General features: G+C 44.3%; 1 protein-coding gene across 3 annotated transcripts in view; it reads left to right on the forward strand.

Annotated features, from left to right (window-relative positions):
• MOB3B (MOB kinase activator 3B) overlaps positions 1-20,070 on the forward strand; it is a 140,847-nt gene that overhangs the window by 24,612 nt on the left and 96,165 nt on the right. For all 3 annotated transcript variants that reach the window (XM_073635874.1, XM_073635882.1, XM_073635891.1), the window contains exon 2: positions 18,740-19,271. In XM_073635874.1, the coding sequence (XP_073491975.1) occupies positions 18,854-19,271 (418 nt within the window). In that variant the 5' untranslated portion in view covers positions 18,740-18,853. The remainder of the gene's footprint in view (positions 1-18,739; positions 19,272-20,070) is intronic.

Below are 20,070 nucleotides of genomic sequence, written 5' to 3' on the forward strand. Positions count from 1 at the left end.
CCCCCCCCAAAGCACCTTGTCCCCATGTTGATGAGGACAAGGGCCTCTTCCCGACAACCCTGGCCGTTGGTTGTCGGGGTCTGCGGGCGGAGGGCTTATCAGAATCCGGGAGCCCCCTTTAATAAGGGGGCCCCCAGATCCCGGCCCCCCACCCTATGTGAATGAGTATGGGTTACATCGTACCCCTACCCATTCACCTAGGGAAAAAGTGTCAATTTAAAAAAAAACACTACATAGATTTTTAAAGTATTTTATTAGACAGCTCCGGGGGTCTTCTTCCAACTTCGGGGGTCTCTCCGGTTCTTCTCCACGCTCTCCGGATCTTCCTCCGGGCTCCTCCGCTGTCTTCTGCCGCTCTTTTGCTAAAGCGGAGGAGCCCGGTCTTCCGTCTTCTGCCCTCTCCTCTTCTTCTGATGTTGACACGACGCTTTCTCCGGCTAGAATGCTCTCTGTGCGCTCTGCTCTGACTTATATAGGCGGTGACCCCGCCCCCTTATGCCGTCACAGTCCCTGGGCATGCTGGGAGTATGACTGCATAAGGGGGCGTGGTCATTGGGTGATGACCACGCCCCCTAAAACGTCACAGTCCCAGCATGCCCAGGGACTGTGACGGCATAAGGGGGCGTGGTCACCACCTATATAAGTCAGAGCGGAGCGCTCAGAGTGCATTCCAGCCCCAGAGAGCGTCGTGTCAACATCAGGAGAAGAGGGCAGAAGGCAGAAGATTGAAGACCGGGCTCCTCCGCTATAGCAAAAGAGCGGCAAAAGAGCAGAAAATAGCGGAGGAGCCCGGCAGAAGACCCGGAGAGCGCGGAGAAGAACCGGAGAGACCCCGAAGTCGGAAGAAGACCCCCGGAGCTGTCTAATAAATTACTTTAAAAATCTGTGTAGTGTTTTTTTTTAAATTGACACTTTCCCTAGGTGAATGGGTAGGGGTTCGATGTACCCCATACTCATTCACATAGGGTGGGGGGCCTGGATCTGGGGGCCCTCTTATTAAAGGGGGCTCCCGGATTCCGATAAGCCCACAGACCCCGACAACCAACGGCCAGGGTTGTCGGGAAGAGGCCCTTGTCCTCATTAACATGGGGACAAGGTGCTTTGGGGTGGGGGGGCCGCAGCGCGCCCCCCTTCCCCAAGGCACCAACCCCCCCATGTCAAGGGCATGCGGCCTGGTACGGTTCAGGATGGGGGGGGGCGCTGGCTCGTCCCCCATTCCTGTCCGGCCGGGCTGCGTGCTCGGATAAGGGTCTGGTAGGGATTGGGGGACCCCCCACGCCGCTTTTTCGGCGTAGGGGGTTCCCCTCAAGGTCCATACCAGACCCAAGGGCCTGGTATGCTCTTGGAGGGGGAACCCATGCCGGATTTTTATTTAAAATTTGGCGCGGAGTTCCCCCTCAAGATCATCTGAGCACAAGTCGCATGCCGAAGTCGGATCATGCGAGATGGCGATCCGACTTCAATGATAGTCAATAGGCTGAAGTCGGATCAAAGTCGGATCAAAGTAGTACAGGGAGTACGCTCTGAAGTCGGAGCGACTTCAGTAGTGTATATTAAGACGCTCCCATTCACTTAAATGTGAATCTCTTTCTGGGGCGACTTGGGGCGACTTGAGGGCGTACAAGTCGCATCCCAAGTCGTCCCAGTGTGAACCAACCCTTAGCAATACATGAATCGTTTTGGGGAAATGCCATACTATATTTTTATTACAAACAGTGGTGTTCTGAGCCACCAAACACCCAGTTTACAAGTGATTATTCTATTCGGAGTTCTCCTGATGGACGGTAGTTGTCATCAGTAATATCAAAGGGGTTTTCCAGCTAGTGGGGAAAAAGCACACCACAAAAAAAAAAGCCCCGCCGTTTTCCTGAATGTGGTAAAAAAACCTCTAGTTCGTTTGAATACAAAGGGTGATCACAAAAACTCCAGGGGGTTTCCTCTTCATAGGTCACATCTGATTAGTTGCTATTCCTATAAACTCTTAGTATTGTGTTTTCCTATACGGCCAATGTCTGGCTGCATGACTCTGCGCTCATCACCTCTGGATGCATTGTGTTAACATGTCTACTACAGAGAGACTTCATTGGTAGATAGACGTGTCACTGCTACGCTTAAGGTGGTTGGAAAGTCAGAATAGGATTACTGCTAGCCCCTCTATTCTACCAAGCTATACTACGTAGTGTAAATGTTTGTATAAAATGATTGTGCTAAATAACTTATTTCAGATCGTTTCTCTGCCGTCACGTGACGTTCGGCTCCTCCCCCAATCTAAGGGCTAGAGCAGGAGGGGCAGAGATCCCCCCCCTCTGACATCAGCTGGGAGGTCACATGACTGCTGTGCTGTCCGCTCAGTCCCTCCCACTGTAGTCCTTAGATCGGGGGAGGAGAGCGGCAGGAGGTCACGTGACTGCAAAGAGGCGATATGAAAGAAGGTATTTACCGGCATCATTTTAAACAAACATTTACACTGTGTATTATACCTTGGTATAATAGAGGGGCTGGCAGTAATCCTTCTCTGACTTTACTGCCAGCTACTTATAGCGTCAGGAGGGTAGGGCCAGGGAAGAGATCGCTCACACACAGGAGCTGACGGGCAGGGGGAGAGAGGAGAGCAGCGGAATGATGGAGGCACGTAAACTGACAACGGTATCAGGGAATAGCAGCTATGATTACCGTGGTCAGTTTACAAAGGGGGACACAGGAACAGGCAGGATCAACCAGGTTTTTTACAGCATAGAAAGGGACAGATTACACAGCGCAAGCATGATGCTGTTTGTTTTTTTTGTTTTGTTTTATTATTTAGGGTTACAACCATTTTAAGGAGTGTTTTATGCGGGAGTACACCACAACGCCATCTGCTATGGTGAATGAAGCCTGTGACATTTCAAGAAAAGTCACATTCATGTCTGTTGGAACGCAGGGACACAGTCGCTGCTCCCAATTTGACATCCAGCCCCACACACGGATGTATGCTTAAGTATGCTTATGTGAGCAGGGTCTAAAGCTGCATTTCAGGAAGGTATATTAAAAACACCCATTAGAGTAGAGCTATAGGCAAAACCTTTTTTTTTTTTTTTTTTTTTTTTTTTTTCATTTTGGATCGAGCCAGGGATGGTTATAACACCTTTCAGATTTTTTTTTTTCTTTCTCCATCTGTGTCCCATTGTGGAGATTTCCCTTTAAAAGGGGTTGTAAACCTTCATGTTTTTTCACCTTAATGCATCCGATGCAATAAGGTGAAAAAACACCTGTCAGTGACCGGCCCCCCAGCCCCTCCCGTTTTACTTAACTGAACCCTCAAACTTGACCCGGCGGGGATGCGCTGTCTCTCTGCCCGGGCTTCTCAGCTCTTGATCGGATAGATTGATAGCAGTACAGCCATTGGCTCCCGCTGCTGTCAATCAAATCCAATGACGCGATCGCCCAGGGGGGCGGGGCCTAGTCCTGCATTCGGCCTCTATGGACGCCGAATGCTGCACTCGGGAGCACACCCGCAAGGTGCTTCTCCGAGGGGGTTATCAGATGTGGGAAGGAGCTGCGAGAGCCGCCGGGGGACCCCAGAAGAGCAGGTTCGGGGCCACTCTGTGCAAAACGAGCTGCACAGTGGAGGTAAGTATGATATCTTTGTTATTATTTATTTTTTTTAATTTACTTTTACAATCACCTTAACTTTCTGTCCCATAACCAAACGGGAAATGAGGGGAAAGCTCTGCAAATGAAAGCGGAGTTCCACCCAAAAATGGATTTCCGCTGTCTGGATTCCTCCACCCCTCCAGTGTTACATTTGGCACCTTTCGGGGTCGGGGGGTGGGGGTGGGGAGCAGATACCTGTCTAATACAGGTATTTGCTCCCACTTCTGGTGAAAGATCGCTGCAGTATGCGCGGCGATCGTCCCCCCTGTTGTCTTCTGGGAGACACACAGGTCCCAGAAGACAGCAGGGACCACTTAGAATGCGCAGCGCGACTCGGGCATGTGTAGTAGGGAGCCAGGCTGTGAGGCCGCAAGACTTCACTTCCTGATTCCCTTACTAGCAATGCCGGCGCCTCCACCCGGAGCTGAGGGACGGGTTGGCTTCGGGTGAGGACATCGCGGGCGCCCTGGACAGGTAAGTGTCCTTTTAAAAGTCAGCAGCTGCAGTATTTGTAGCTGCTGACTTTTTTCTTTTTTTTTTTTTTTTTTTTTTTTTTTTTTAGGTGGAACTCGGCTTTAAGGGAATTCCTTGGGGGACCCCCCAGATCACCAGAACTAGTGTCCCTATAAGAAGATTTCCCCCTATTACTTTTCTGGGGACTTCCCAAAATCTGGGAGTTTTTTTTGTTTTGTTTTTTTCAACTTTCACTTTCAATGATAATAGTAAACAGAACAATTAGAGAAGGTGAATCTCCCTAATGGGGGCACAGACCGCAATAAAAACCTGCCAGCTGTTCTAATACCTCTCCACCCTATCCAAAACTAAAAAAAAAGTTTTGCCTTTTAGTTATACAGTATTTTTAATATGATTATTTACTTATTGAATGTATTTGTAGTCCAGTTGGGCATAAATGTGGTCTTATACAAGATTTCTGTAATCCATTGTTCCTCAACACTCAGATTGGTAGAGGAAAAAGGAACCCTAGAAGCAAGTAGGGCTCTGTGGTATGCATATGTGCTGACAATGAGCATGCTGACAGGAAGAGAGAGCAGGGTAATGACCTCATGATTAAGCTGCTGCTTGGTCACTGTCCACTCAACAGGCTGATGAAGGCCAAGCTGTACTGATGTGGCGGTAAAATGTAAGGCAATGGGAGAACAGAATGTGACCTTCTATAGAAGGTAAAGCAGTTACATTTAGGCAGTTTAAAGTGAAACTAAACACACACTGTTTAATTTACATTGTTCCTTCTATTTCTGTATGTCGATGATGGCACACTGTAATTATTTCATAAAAAAAACAAAAAACGAGGTATCTTTTTTCCTAATCGATATACAGCTGTCGCATGACCCAGCTCTTTCCCAGCCTGTCTACAGGGAAACATAAGCAGGAGGAGCTTCTAGTCCTCTGCTGCTTGTCACATGTTCAGAATAAAAAACAGCCCTTGAGTAAAAATAATGAATATGTAAAGTGACTGGATACCTAGAATTAGCGTTCTATGAATGAGGAATATGCAAATGAAGGTGAATAAGTCACAAAAAAGTTGGAAAAAATATATAAAAGGCTTAGCGTCACCTTTTTATATATATATATATATTTTATTTTATTTTATTTTATTTCAGGTACTTATATAGCGCCGTCAATTTACGCAGCGCTTTACATATATATTATACATTCACATCAGTCCCTATACCCTCAAGGAGCTTACAATCTAAGGTCCCTAACTCACATTCATACCTATACTAGGGCCGATTTGGACAGGATCCAATTAACCTACCAGCATGTCTTTGGAGTGTGGGAGGAAACCGGAGTACCCGGAGGAAACCCACGCAGACACAGGGAGAACATGCAAACTCCAGGCAGGTAGTGTCGTGGTTGGGATTCGAACCAGCAACCCTTCTTACTGCTAGGCGAGAGTGCTACCCACTGTGCCATATATATATATATATATATATATATATATATATATATATATATATATATATATATATATATATATATATATATATATATATATATATATATATATATATATATATATATATATATATATATATAATATATATAATATATATATTATAATTTTTTTTTTTTTTTTTTCTAAAAATAATTAATATCAATTAACTGTTTTAAATTGTCATACAAATAAGTATTTGAAATAAATTCAAATTATTACTATTTTTGGCAGTAACATGGTGTGGGCGGATTTCTGCCAGTCACAGCCTGTGTGTCAAAATAATAGGGAGGTGAAGCCTCCATCAATCTGCATGTAATATCCCTCTCCCAATGTGTTTAGCTGGTTAGTGGACATGGAGGAGGAGGGAGTGGGCTATAATTTACCATTGTGTATACACCCACACGTGTGACTCTATAGTCACATGGTCTGCTCAGATGTGATAGGGAGGAAATTCTCAGCATAGAAACTCACTGAAAACTGAGCATGTGCAGAGCTGCCAACACTGCTATGCAAAATTCCCAACTACAGTGGGGATATTGACAGGAGGGGGAGATGGTGAACAGCAGGATTAACCAGGTTTTTTGCAGAATACAGAAAATTAATCTCATAGTGAGTGAGTATGAACAGCATGTAATACAGTGTTTACTGATTTTAAAGATGTGGGTTTAAAGACACTTTAAGCATATATTTAGCCGATTGCCTGCAGTTCAGTGTTTTTTAACTCTTGTTTTAGTTGCTTTAGCCTTGATTCACACTGGTGCAGTGCAGGGAACCGCATGTGATTCGGACAGGACTCGCATCACATTCCTGTTCAAATCACATGTAATTCTTTTACAGTGCGATTTGAGCCCATTCATTTTGTTTGGCTCAAATCGCACCGCACCCGTACGAAAAAGGTGCATGCACTGGAGTCTGATCGCATTCTGCCAGTCGCACTGTGTTTTGTAAATTGTCTTTTTGGGGTGTCATTAGGTTAACATTAACACCTGCAACAGTTCGCATGAATGGAATGCGATTGTGATGCGGGAAATGCACAGGAATCCCGTGCCGCATCAGTGTGAACCAGGGCTGAAAGATATTATTTTTATCCCACCTTTCTTTTCGCCAATATTATAAGAACCAAACTTCTTTTTGCCAGAAACACTACGATTTTAGGTTCAGCAGCAAAATCTTGTGGACAGAATGGTAGGTGGTTCTGGAACAGCTGTGACAGTCTGGCAGGAACAGCAACTGCCCACCAATCTTTGCATGTATTGGCACATAAAATGGTTACCTGTTGCTAGGGGAAAGTGACTGGCCTGGAATGCAGACTGATTGCATCATAGCCTGGTTCTCACTCCCTAGATCCAGTTAACCCCTGGGTATGTGGATACATGTGACAGCCGCAGCTCAGGTCAGCCTGTCATTGCTTTGTACAGGCCGAGTGGGTGCAGCTGTCCGGAACCACCTATGATTTCACAAGAATCCACTGCTGGACCTCAAATCACCAGTGTTAATGAGGCCTTAAGCCTTGTGCACACGATCGTATTGTTGGCCGACAAAACCATGGACTTTTACTTAAAGGGCATTGGCCCAAACTTGTTTTGCATACAAACGGCAAGGAATTGTCGGCCAACAAACACGAACGTAGTGACGTACTACGTTTTTCAGCTCTTAAGCCCCACCCTTTGGACTCCTTCTGCTAATTTCGTGTTAGTAGAAGTTTGGTGAGTGTTGATTCACGCTTTTCATTTTGCGATTTTCATTTTGCGATTTTCATTTCGTGCTTTTCAGTTTGTTTCTGAACAGCCGTTCATCAACCAGACATGTTGCGAAATCGGAGGAGATAACGTGTTATTATTGGCCTTGGAGTTATTGCTTTGACATTATTTTTTTGGTTGAATAATGATTTGATTTGGTATATGTTCTATATTTTTGGATGCATAGAATGCACTTTTTGGTTAAGTTCTATTGGCAGATAGCATGTCTAATTTTATTTGTTTTCTTTTTTTAATGCACAATAAAATAATTGTGTAGAATAATACTTGGCTTTTACTTCAAATGACAGTTTGGGAGTAGGCAGTTACATTTTAAAAAATACAATGTAAAATTAACAAGGGACACCAACATAATTGTATCTTTGTTCTTAAAAACTACGAGATAATGGTGTTGTGGTAACTTGCCCAAAAAAAAAAAAAAAAAGAAAAAACATAATAATATTATTCTTGATATCACTAGAAAAAAAAAAGCCTTTGAAAATTTGTTTGCAAAAACTCCATCAGTATCACCAGTAAAGCAGCTTCATTATTATCACATTAAAGAAGAATAGAATGTGCGCTGCATTTCAAGATTTCATAATTTGCCACGTCACAAATGTTAATTCTCCATTACAAACGCTAGTTTACAAGACCGACCAATTCCGGCTCGTCCTTGCTTCCAAGCATGCGTGTTTGTACTTTGGACTTTTGTCCGACGGACTTGTGTACACACACTCGAAAAATCCGACAACAGACGTTTGTCTGCGGAAAATGTTAAAACCTGCCATTCAACGTTTGTCCGCAGAAAATCTGTCAACCACAGACGTTGCCGGGGGGGGGGGGGGGGTGCGGCTACACCGGGTGACACCCGCCAGAGGGGTGACACCTGTGGGAAGCAGCACCGTTCGCTAACACCGCACGCCGCACAGTCCTCACCCCTACACAGCGCTGCGCACAATGGAGCGGACCGAAGCCGGCTACCCCTCCTCTCTGTTTACGGAGGGGGAGGAGGAGGAGTCCGAGGGCCACATGCCGCTGTGCCTATCCTGCGCTGTTCTGAGGTCTGTAAAGTTTTTATCCTAATAGACATGTGCTGAGGGGAATGCTGAGGGACGGTGGTCTGCACTGAGGGGGGGGGTCTGCATTGATGGGGTCTGCACTGAGGGGGGTCTGCACCATGGGGGGGTCTGCACTGAGGGGGGGTGTGTGCTGATGGAGGGGGGTGGTCTGCAATGAGGGGGGTCTGCATTGATGGGGGGTCTGCACTGATGGAGGGGGGGTGGTTTGCATTGAGTGGGGCCTGCACTGATGGAGGGGGGGTCTGTATGGAGGGGAGGTCTGCACTGATGGAGGGGGGTCTACACTGGGGTCTATAGTGATAGAGGGGGGTCTATACTGATAGAGGGGGTCTGCACTGAGGGGGGTCTATACTGATAGATGGGAGTCTATGCTGATAGAGGGGGGCTATACTGATACATGGGGGGTCTGCAATGAGGGGGTCTGTACTTAGTGAGGGGGGTCTGTACTTAGTGAGGAGGATCTATACTGCGAGAGGGGGGTCTGTACTTAGTGAGGAGGATCTTTAGTGCGAGAGGGGGGTCTGTACTTAGTGAGGAGGATCTATACTGCGAGAGGGGGGTCTGTACTTAGTGAGGAGGATCTTTAGTGCGAGAGGGGGGTCTGTACTTAGTGAGGAGAATCTATACTGCGAGAGGGGGGTCTGTACTAAGTGAGGAGGATCTATAGTGCGAGAGGGGGGTTTGTACTTAGTGAGGAGGATCTATACTGCGAGAGGGGGGTCTGTACTTAGTGAGGAGGATCTTTAGTGCGAGAGGGGGGTCTGTACTTAGTGAGGAGAATCTATACTGCGAGAGGGGGGTCTGTACTAAGTGAGGAGGATCTATAGTGCGAGAGGGGGGTTTGTACTTAGTGAGGAGGATCTATACTGCGAGAGGTGGGTCTGTACTTAGTGAGGAGGATCTATACTGCGAGAGGTGAGTCTGTACTTAGTGAGGAGGATCTATAGTGCGAGAGGGGGGTTTGTACTTAGTGAGGAGGATCTATACTGCGAGAGGGGGGTTTGTACTTAGTGAGGAGGATCTATAGTGCGAGAGGGGGGTTTGTACTTAGTGAGGAGGATCTATACTGCGAGAGGGGGGTCTGTACTTAGTGAGGAGGATCTATACTGCGAGAGGGGGGTCTGTACTTAGTGAGGAGGATCTATACTGCGAGAGGTGAGTCTGTATTTAGTGAGGAGGATCTATAGTGCGAGAGGGGGGTTTGTACTTAGTGAGGAGGATCTATACTGCGAGAGGGGGGTTTGTACTTAGTGAGGAGGATCTATAGTGCGAGAGGGGGGTTTGTACTTAGTGAGGAGGATCTATAGTGCGAGAGGGGGGTCTGTACTTAGTGAGGAGGATCTATAGTGCGAGAGGTGAGTCTGTATTTAGTGAGGAGGATCTATAGTGCGAGAGGGGGGTTTGTACTTAGTGAGGAGGATCTATACTGCGAGAGGGGGGTTTGTACTTAGTGAGGAGGATCTATAGTGCGAGAGGGGGGTTTGTACTTAGTGAGGAGGATCTATACTGCGAGAGGGGGGTCTGTACTTAGTGAGGAGGATCTATACTGCGAGAGGGGGGTCTGTACTTAGTGAGGAGGATCTATACTGGGGGTCTGCAGTTAGTGGAGGGGGGTCTGTAATGAGGGGGGGCTATAGTTGGTGGAGGGGGGGTGACACCAATTTTTTCTGCACCGGGTGACACCAACCCTAGTGACGCCACTGCCGACAACAATTGTCCGATGGAGCGTACAAACGGTTGGATTTTCCGCCAACAGCCTTAGATTCAGCCATTTCTACATGGACATAGATGGCTCCAGAGACCACACCAGGACAAATTGTAAATCCCCTCCTGAAGGTCAGACACAGTAATAACCCAGCTGGCTTTTATAGCCACGCCACTGGCAAACCAATAAGTCCCATTCAAATGCAGATCTGGATCAATGGCCTTTTTAAATAGATCCCATAGACAAAGTGACACGTTTCTAGATGCATAATTGATTAGCTGTAATTAGCTTGTATATTGTGTCTTTTTCCAGCATTTTTTAGAAACTCTGCATACACATTTAGTAAAGAATTTTCCTGTTGCATTATTGATGTGATTGCTGCTATTTGATGAATAGGTTTCAGCACTGTGATATGGGTTATTTGTTTAAATGATGTCTCATCAAGTTATTCATTAACTTCTGGTGACCTCTGCACTCCACCAAGTCAGCACCATACTTCTCACCACGTTATCCAGCTAGATCCTTCATATAGCAGTAATGTCCAAGGTGTACAGCATGTGCAAAGAAGGAAAATCCTAAGGATTTTGTGTTGAAGCTGCACAAAAATATAATGAATCCATGTTACCAACGTACCTGTGACAGGTGCAGGATTGGTAAACTGTATTTGGGCCTATTCCACAATGAAGTGTAATGTACAAAGTACAAACCAAGTGATTTCATTGACATTAACATAAATCTGAATGGTTGCTCTGACTTACTGATTAATCCTGTGTACTGTATGTGTCAAATCTGCTGCACGTACCTGTGTATTAAAACTGCCCAAGCAATTAAGAGAAGCATGGCCAAAGGTTTTTTTGGTCATCAGGTCTCCTGTGACCTAGAGTCAGCCTATAGAGAGCTATTGCCTGTTGTCAGCTGACATTGTAGAGCCACTTCGGGCTCTGGAAGGATCCCAACAATAATGTCAAGATGCACCCAGCTGCCTGATTGACAGCTGGTTCCAGCTCTCAGCATAGGGCTAGGAGACAGAGCCAGCTGCTCCAGCCCGGGGCTCACAGGTTTCTGTTCAGAGCTTACTAGGAATTGAGCAATCAGTGGTCATGTGATCACTCAGGTCGTAGAGCCAAATGTGGGACAGCTGTAGTATCACACCAATGCAGCATCATGGAGGTGAGTACAGTACATGTGTTTATTATGTTTATATACTCCAAACTAATCCTTTTAAAAATACTTAAAAATATACTTAAAATACATATATGGGAGCTGTGTTTTACCTGCCAAAGGATTTGTATTTTTGTCCATCCAGTCCTTAGATTTACACAGCTCAACCTTGTCTGGAAGCACAGAAGAACTACTTTTGTCTTGGCTACATTTCAGAAATCTTTACAGGTGTTGTCCCTCTCCCAGCCTGTGACTGGGCAGTGAAAGGAGAAGCAGCAAACTGATTAGCTTATCTCTGCTCTATCCTCCAGTCAGCATGCTCCTTGTTAGCACATGAACACCGCAGCATGTTTGATTGGCTCCTTGTGCTGCTTCTCCCTTCTCCTTTCTGATGTACAGTAGACTTTAAGAGGCTGATACCAGGTCGTATTTAGGTAGTTACATTGCTTGAATTTAAAAAATGCCTTTTGAAGTTGTGCTGATACAGGGCTGCATTAGTTTTGTGTCAATAATATCCGTCCAGAGTTCAGCTAGAAACAAAATGTTCATTTTTCTAAGGACTGGCTGTTTGTGTATCAGGAGCTAAACCGCGTGACTTCTATTTTTCCGGGAAATAATTAATTGCAGTCTCTAAACTAAAGCATTATTTACAGTTCCATACACAGTAATCTAGTGTTCACCAAGAAAATCAACTAACCAGCAGAATTTCTTCATAGCTTAACTAGTTATAATTAATGTTTAATTTGTATGTAGCACCGTGGCCCTGTGAGATCCGATATTTCGTTTTACTGTATGTTCTTACGTGTAGTGGAATGACAATAAAGCTTGACTTGACTAGACTAGCTTAACCTACTCTTACCATGCGGGATACATAGGGGTTGCTATTGCTGGCTTCCTGCTGACAATGCTGACTACCTATACAGAATTACACAGTACATGGAAGTCAGTGAAAAGTCAACATTCCTTATGTGTACCTTCTGGATCAGTGGGTTTAGAATGCTGAAGACAGAATGACAGCCAGGCAACTAGCACGTCAAGAAAGAATCGGCAAGTTTAAAGCACAAGTAAACCCATCCATAAAACAGTTTCATTTCCGTCACGTGCCGGAAATGTAACACACTCCTATTGGTTGTACTCTCAACCAAACTGTCAAACCATCCAATGGTTGGTGTCATAACTGATCACATGTGCAGCATCATGGCAGTTGTAGATTAAACAGAGGCCAAGATGGCAGCTTCCTTGGCTGAAAACCATAGGGGGGTTTACTTCCACTTTAAGATGGCCATAGACCGTTCAAATCTTGGTGGGTTCAGCAGGAACTGGCTGAGATTTGAACCATAAATGGGTAAGCTAAATGTACCAGCCTGCCAGATTTTACATGTGATTATTGCTAGTGGCTGTTATAGCTGCTAGCAATAATCCTTGTGTTCTCCCGGCGGGGTAGGCTTCCCCTCACTGAGAGAACACAATGGCTGCACGGGAGGGATTCCCCCTTCGACCCATGGTAGCAGGAAAGAAAATCGCTCCGTCTATGGCCAGCCTTAGAGAATCCGCTACTGTAACTTATCTATTTAAGTGTTTCCTTAAAGCCCTCCAGGAACATAAAAAAAAAGCACCCGTGCAATGGGGCCCTTCTGCACTTCAAGGGTTAAATGGTTGTTTTGTCTGGGGGGGTAATATAAAAAAACAATGATACTATTCCTTACTTCAGGGGGTCCCTCCTGAGGCTGCACCTATCCCCCCACAGCTGCCACTACACTTATGTGAGCATGTGATGCTTGCCCAGTATATGCAAATGTCATCTAGATCATCCAATGCCTCTGTCCACTTAACCAGCTAGGAAAAGTAGTACGGACCCCTCAGCATTTTATAGTTTAAGTCCCCTTCCATTGGAGTCCACCTTCACAGCAGGGAATCTGTCCGCTGATCCCCACTGAGCAAGTGGATGACAGGTCTGTGTCCGTTTTATGCAGAGCAGACCGACACGGACACAACCCGCTCTCCTCTATGCATCGGTGGTTGGATGGAAACGGATCATCTGTCCACTTACACCCAACTGCCATCTGATCCGATCCGCCAGATGGATCCATATCCGTTTGTATTTAGCAGATTGGATTGGGTGTCAGTGGGTGTCAACAGTGTACACTCGCCTCTCCATAGGGGAGACTGGAGGGTTGGATTGGGTCCCCCTAAAAAACTGATAGGTGGACCTGATTGGTCCGCTACTAGCAGAATAAAATAAACATTCCCCAGTAAACTGTGTGCTAAAATTCTTACCCTAGCACATGCTAGTTACAACAGTGCTGTTGGCTGCTGCTTTCTCATTGCTGCTTTCCTGAACCTCCAGTCTTACATCAAAGGGTTAATAGTGAACAGTGCAAGGGAGGTGGGAGGAACAGGGGAGTGTCATGCCATCCTAGGCTATGGGGCTATGTGTTTCTTTTGATGCACACAGTGTAGGGAGGGACAACTATAATCCTGCATGCAAGGGTGGCTTTATAGGACACTGCAACAGAAGGGCGCCACTCTGAAACAGAAAAACCTAGGGCAGCAGTCAGGATATTGGATATTGATACATAGCCTAGGATTAACAGAGAACAAAGCTGCATACTCAAAAAGTGATTAAATCACATTGAGAAAGTGCCTAAAAATGGAGGTTTTAACCACTTTTCACACTTGTTAAAGTTAAAATCATTTTTTTTGCTAGAAAATTACTTAGAACCCCCAAACAGTATATATATTTTTTCAGACACCCTAGAGAATAAAATAGCGGTCGTTACAATACTTTGTTACACCGTATTTGCGCAGCGGTCTTACAAACGCAATTTTTTTGGAAAAAAGAATAAAAATAAAAAAATAAGAAAACAGTAAAGTTAGCCCAATTTGTTTTCTATATTCTGAAAGATAATGTTACACCGAGTAAATTGATACCCAACGTGTCATTCTTCAAAATTGCGCCCGTTTGTGGAATGGCCAAAAACGTTGCCACTTAAAAAATCTCCATAAGCGACATTTAAATATTTCTATAGGCTACCAGTTTTGAGTTAGAGGAGATCTTTTTCTAGAATTATTGCTCTCGCTCTAACGATCGCGGCGATACCTCACATGTGTGGTTTGAACACACTTTTCATATGTGAGCATGACTTACATATGCATTCATTTCTGCGTGCGAGCACGGAGGGACGGGACGCTTTAAATTTATTATTTTCTTATTATATTTTTTTTTTTGTTTTTACACTGTCCTTAAAAAAAAAAAAAATTTGGATCACTTTTATTCCCATTACAAGGAATGTAAACATCCCGTGTAATAGAAAAGCATGACAGGACCTCCTTTAATGTGAGATCTGGGGTCAAAAAGACCTCATATCTCACATTTACACTTTAAAAGCAATAAAAAATAAGAAAACTTTTTTTTTTTTTCCCCAATAATAATAATAATAAAAAAAAATGGTCCCTTTTTAAGGCTGCGACTTTTGACATTGCTTCCATTATCCAATGGCATTGAGTCGAGTGGGGGCCATCATTCCCTCACTCGACTTCTTGCCTAACAGGGGAGAGGATCGTATTGTCTCCGCCACTACCGACAGATCTGGTAAGTGGCGGAGACGACCGGAACGTGGTGGGAGTAGGGTGGGGGGGTGTCACCTCTCCCGCCACAAATAAAAGTGATCTTGTGGTGAATCTGCCACCGAGACCACTTTCATCACAAAGCGGATCGCCCACCATTTAAGAAAATACCAGGGTTATGGCAGCTATCTGCTGCCATAACAACGGTATTTGATGTTAAAGTAGTGACGTATATCGACGGTGGTAAGTGGTTAAAGTGATATTAAAGGCAATTTTTTTAAAATAAGAAACATGTCATACTTACCTCTGTTCTGTGTGGTTTTGCACAGAACAGCCCCGATTCTCCTCTTCTAGGGTCCTGCACTGGCGCTCCAGGCCCCTCCCTCCTGCGTGCCCCCAGAGCAAGCATCTTGCAATGGGGGCAACCAAGCAGGCTCGCTGTCCATTCTTGCACAGAGCCGCAGTTCGTCCTTGCCCCCTCTCTCTCCTCGTTGGCCTATGGGCTGTGATTGATAACAGTGGGAGCCAATGGCCTCAGCCAATGAGGAGGGAAGAGTCCCCGGAGAGCCGAGGCTCTTGTGCACATCGCTGGATCGTGATGGGGCTCAGGTATTTGGAGTTTTTTTTACCTTCATGCATTCTAAAAAAAAAAACCTTGAGCCTTTAGAACCACTTTAATATCACTTTAAAAAAAAAAAACAGACCTTCAGAAAGCAATCAGTGGTAATATGTAAGCAGAGCGGATCGAAGGAAAGGAGACCCCCGTTTGCAAAGAACCTCCATTGTAGCCCTCAATGAATAATGGAATCTGTAAATGATGTTTGTGTTCATAGTGTAGGCACATGTTTAGCCACATGAATGTAAAGCATGCAGTGTGAGATCAGTGGTCAGGATTGTTAGTTGTCATGACTTGTTTTGTTTTCTTCAAAGAAGAATCCTGCTGAGTCTATGAACATATCTGTGTACAGCAGGAGAAGAGAATCTCTACCTAGATACCAGTCATTATGGAGTTCATCCTCCAGTCACAGTGACACCGTGGTAATTAACTCCACTACGCCGTACAGAACACGTGCAGTTCCTTTAGACGCCTTTCACTGGGGAACTTGTCAACACACTGTTAGAAGCAATAAGCTTTAGTACTTGTTCAGCTATCGTGTACAAAATGTTCATTACAGATGTGGACGGGGAAGGCAGTATAAAAGATTGCAGTAAATGACTACTTGGATGAAAAGCTGGCCCTCGTGAAATCTAACGACACCAAGGAAGGAAATCATTCTGTCATCTGCTCTTCACAATAAATGTAGACAATAGTGTGCGTGTCCTAGGAAACCCAAGAAGAAGCAGCTGCTCCAAAGACATGCTGTAATTCACTTAAGGTGGCTATGACATCAATGATTTTATCACTCTACGCATTTCTATAGAACTGCTTCATACCTACTGTTACATCTTCAGACGAGACCTTAGTTACTAGTAAAACCAGATCTGGATTGTAAACCCTTCCATATACCCAGTGAATTGACTGGCCTCTGGTGATACACAGAGATGAAACAAATCCTCCTTCACAAGTTGTACCTGTTTATCTGCAGTCTTCTCTACATCTGTTCAAAGTAGGGATGCACCAAAATTTCGCCGGCCGAAAATAAACTGCCGAAAATGGTGTTTTTGGCACATTGCCAATAGGAAAATATTGCCGTTAATGGAGCCAGGCTGCATGACGGCACTGGCAGGCTGCATCTGACGGGCACTGGCGGGCTGCATCTGACGGGCACTGGTGAGGCTGCATTGATCTCTTGTATCATGTCTGCAGTCTCTGACCATCTCCTGTACTATGTCTGCAGTCTCTGACATCTCCTGTACTATGTCTGCAGTCTCTGACATCTCCTGTACCATGTCTGCAGTCTCTGACCATCTTCTGTACCATGTCTGCAGTCTCTGACCATCTCCTGTACTGTGTCTGCAGTCTCTGACCATCTTCTGTACCATGTCTGCAGTCTCTGACCATCTCCTGTACTGTGTCTGCAGTCTCTGACCATCTCCTGTACTATGTCTGCAGTCTCTGATCATCTCCTGTACTATGTCTGCAGTCTCTGACATCTCCTGTACTGTGTCTGCAGTCTCTGACCATCTTCTGTACTGTGTCTGCAGTCTCTGATCATCTCCTGTACTATGTCTGCAGTCTCTGACATCTCCTGTACTATGTCTGCTGTCTCTGACATCTCCTGTACTATGTCTGCATGGTAAAAACAGTTTTATTTTGGCATCGGTTTCGGTTTTCGGCCTACTGCTGCCTTCATTTTCTGTTTCGCCACCAAAATTTCCATTCACACAGCATGCAGGAACAGAACTGAGGCTGTCAATCAGCTGGAGGTCCCTCTCCTGTCAGCATTTTTCTCTTGGTGTCAGGAAAACTTGTCAGAAGTGATTCATGCTGAAAGCAGAGGAATGAAGAAGCAGACAGAAATTACACTTAGTGCTCTTATTTGACACAAGTACACTCTAGGGGGATATGCTTTGTTCACCTCCCGGTTTGTCCTGATGACTGTACAAAAAGTGAGCATAAATACAACGTTTTGGAGTTGTCCCCAGAACAATAGCTAAAGGCTGGTACACATGAGCTGAATATTGGCCTGTTCAACAAAAACCATCCAACATTCGACCTGTGTGTACAGCAGCCTGTCCCAAAAAAGCAGGCCTAACGTCCGACTTCTGTCGAATGGGCATGCTAGAAAACCAACAGCCGACTGGCAACCAATCAGCGCTCGCAGCCAACGGTGATGGGGAGCAGCCCCCCTGTCAGAACACAATATCTAAAAGGGAAGATCACTGTACTAACATATTGGATCGTTAGTACATTGAGCGCCTCAGTTTTTTTTTTTTTTTTTTTTTTTTTCAGCTTGCTGGGTTGAACGAAAAGAAGCTACCCGTGTGTACCAGGCTTAAGGGTAAAACTTCCAATGTGCTTACCTATTGTGGGAGCAATTAAATAACAGAAGAATTCATTTCTTTACTGTAGGCCATCGAATTCCAAACACATTTTCTTTTGAAAATCTGATATTTTGTCCATTTTGTGATCTGATGGTGCTACCATTGATTTTGAAATTTGACCAACTAAGCTTTCAATTTCCCCTCGTGGCCGGGAATTTTCTTCTTCTTTTTTTTCCTGGGAATTTTCTTTTCTTACGCACATGCGTATTTCATTTTCAATTATATTTTTCCCACGATTCTCCAATCATTGATTAGAAATGAGTTTGTTTTTCAAAAAATTTCCAACATGCCCGATCACTCAAATTCGATGGCCACATACAAATTGGCCCATTGCTGCGGCCCACTAATGGTGTAAAATTCTTAGGATGCTCAAAAGAAAATTTGTTCGGAATTCAGCCCATGTATGGCTGGCTTTAGGCTCCTTTCACACTTGTGTGACTTGAGATCCAACTTGTGAGGAGACCCCAAGTCCCAGGACATGTGAAGTTCAATGTATTTCTATGAGAGCCGTCTTCGTGACACTACAGAAGTCGCTGTGACTTTAGAAATTGCACTACTTTGGTACGACTTTTGATGTGACTTTTGTCCAGAGAATGTAGTCAGATCAAAGCCAAACCCAAAAGTCGCATCAAAGTTGCTCTGGAAATCGTACAACTTTGCTGACACGCTAATGTAAAAGGAGCTTTTCTGTTGCAGTTATTTGACATTAAAAAAGTGTGTTTCTCCCTGTTATAAGATTAAAGCGTCAGTAGATCACTGAATGATTGAACGATTCTATTAATTGTGAAGTACTTTAGAAAATATACAGTAGTTTTTTTTTTTTTTATTGAACACTTTATAAAAAAAAAAAAAAGAATAGTTTATTAGCTTATATTCAACTTTTTATGTTTTTACGCAATTTCCCTTCTTTTCCTAGGAAATGAAATAAAGTGAACCAAGACAGACCTGCGTTTTCCTTGTTGATATTCCTCCATCTTGTGCAAAACTCGATTCACTTGAAGGCTGAGGCTACATTTCAAACACAAAAGACATGTCAATAGGACTAAAGCAAGTATTTAACAAGGACAAGACATTTCGACCCAAGAGAAAGTTTGATCCGGGCACACAAAGATTTGAGTTACATAAACGGGCTCAGGCATCTCTGAGCTCCGGAGTTGACTTGAAGGCTACGGTTCAGCTGCCCAGTGGAGAGGACCTCAATGACTGGGTGGCTGTTCATGTGGTTGACTTTTTCAATAGGATTAACCTCATCTACGGTACCATTTGTGACTCCTGCACAGAGACAACGTGTCCTGTTATGTCTGGGGGTCCAAAATATGAGTATAGATGGCAAGATGACCTGAAATACAAGAAACCTACTGCCTTACCAGCACCTAAATATATGAACCTACTTATGGACTGGATTGAAGTGCAAATTAACAATGAAGATATATTCCCTACTAGCGTGGGTAAGTCTCTTTTTGGTCATCAGTTTAGCTCCCAAATATACCGGTACTTGTTTTGTTTCTTCTAATGTATCTAACTGGTGCAAGATCTGTAGTGCTGAATGTTTAATAAGTTTTTTTTTTTTAAGTTTGTAACCTTTATGTGAAAAACTTCTTATAAAAAGAATTTTCAAAAAAAAAATTTTTTTTTTGAACAAATTTAAACTAAAGGCAAAACTTTGTTTTTAGTTTTGGATAGAGTGCAGAGGGATTAAAATCTTTGTCAGTTTTTATTGCTGTCTGTGCCCCGGTTAAGGAGATTCACTGGGGTTAATTTACTAAAGGCAACTCGACTGTGCACTTTGAAAAGTGCAGTTGCACTCTGCAAGTGCAATTGCTCCAGAGCTTAGTAAATTAGGTAAAGCTTCACTTTGCAAAGAATACCCAATCACATGAGAGGAAAATGGATAAAACTGTATTTTTGCTTGCACGTGATTGGATGATGGAAGTCAGCAAAGCTTCTGCGCATTTACTAAGCTCTGGAGCAATTGCTCTTACAGAATGCAACTGCACTTTGCAAAGTGCACAGTCAATTTGCCTTTAGTAAATCAACCCGACTGTCTCTGTTTGTCCTGTTTACCATTACCCTTGCAAGTGAAAGTAAAGAAAATCTTTAATTTTGGGTTTTCCCCAGAAAAGTAACAGAAGGAGGAAAATCATCCAGTTGGGACCTGGGATTCCCCAAGGAATTCCCTTAATTTGCAGAGTTTCCCTCTCACTTCCTGTTTAGCTGTGCAACAGAAATTGAAGAGAAATCTCTGAA

This window comes from Aquarana catesbeiana, linkage group LG01 (genome assembly GCF_042186555.1).
Source record: "Aquarana catesbeiana isolate 2022-GZ linkage group LG01, ASM4218655v1, whole genome shotgun sequence".
In the NCBI taxonomy this organism is placed as follows: Eukaryota; Metazoa; Chordata; class Amphibia; order Anura; family Ranidae; genus Aquarana; species Aquarana catesbeiana.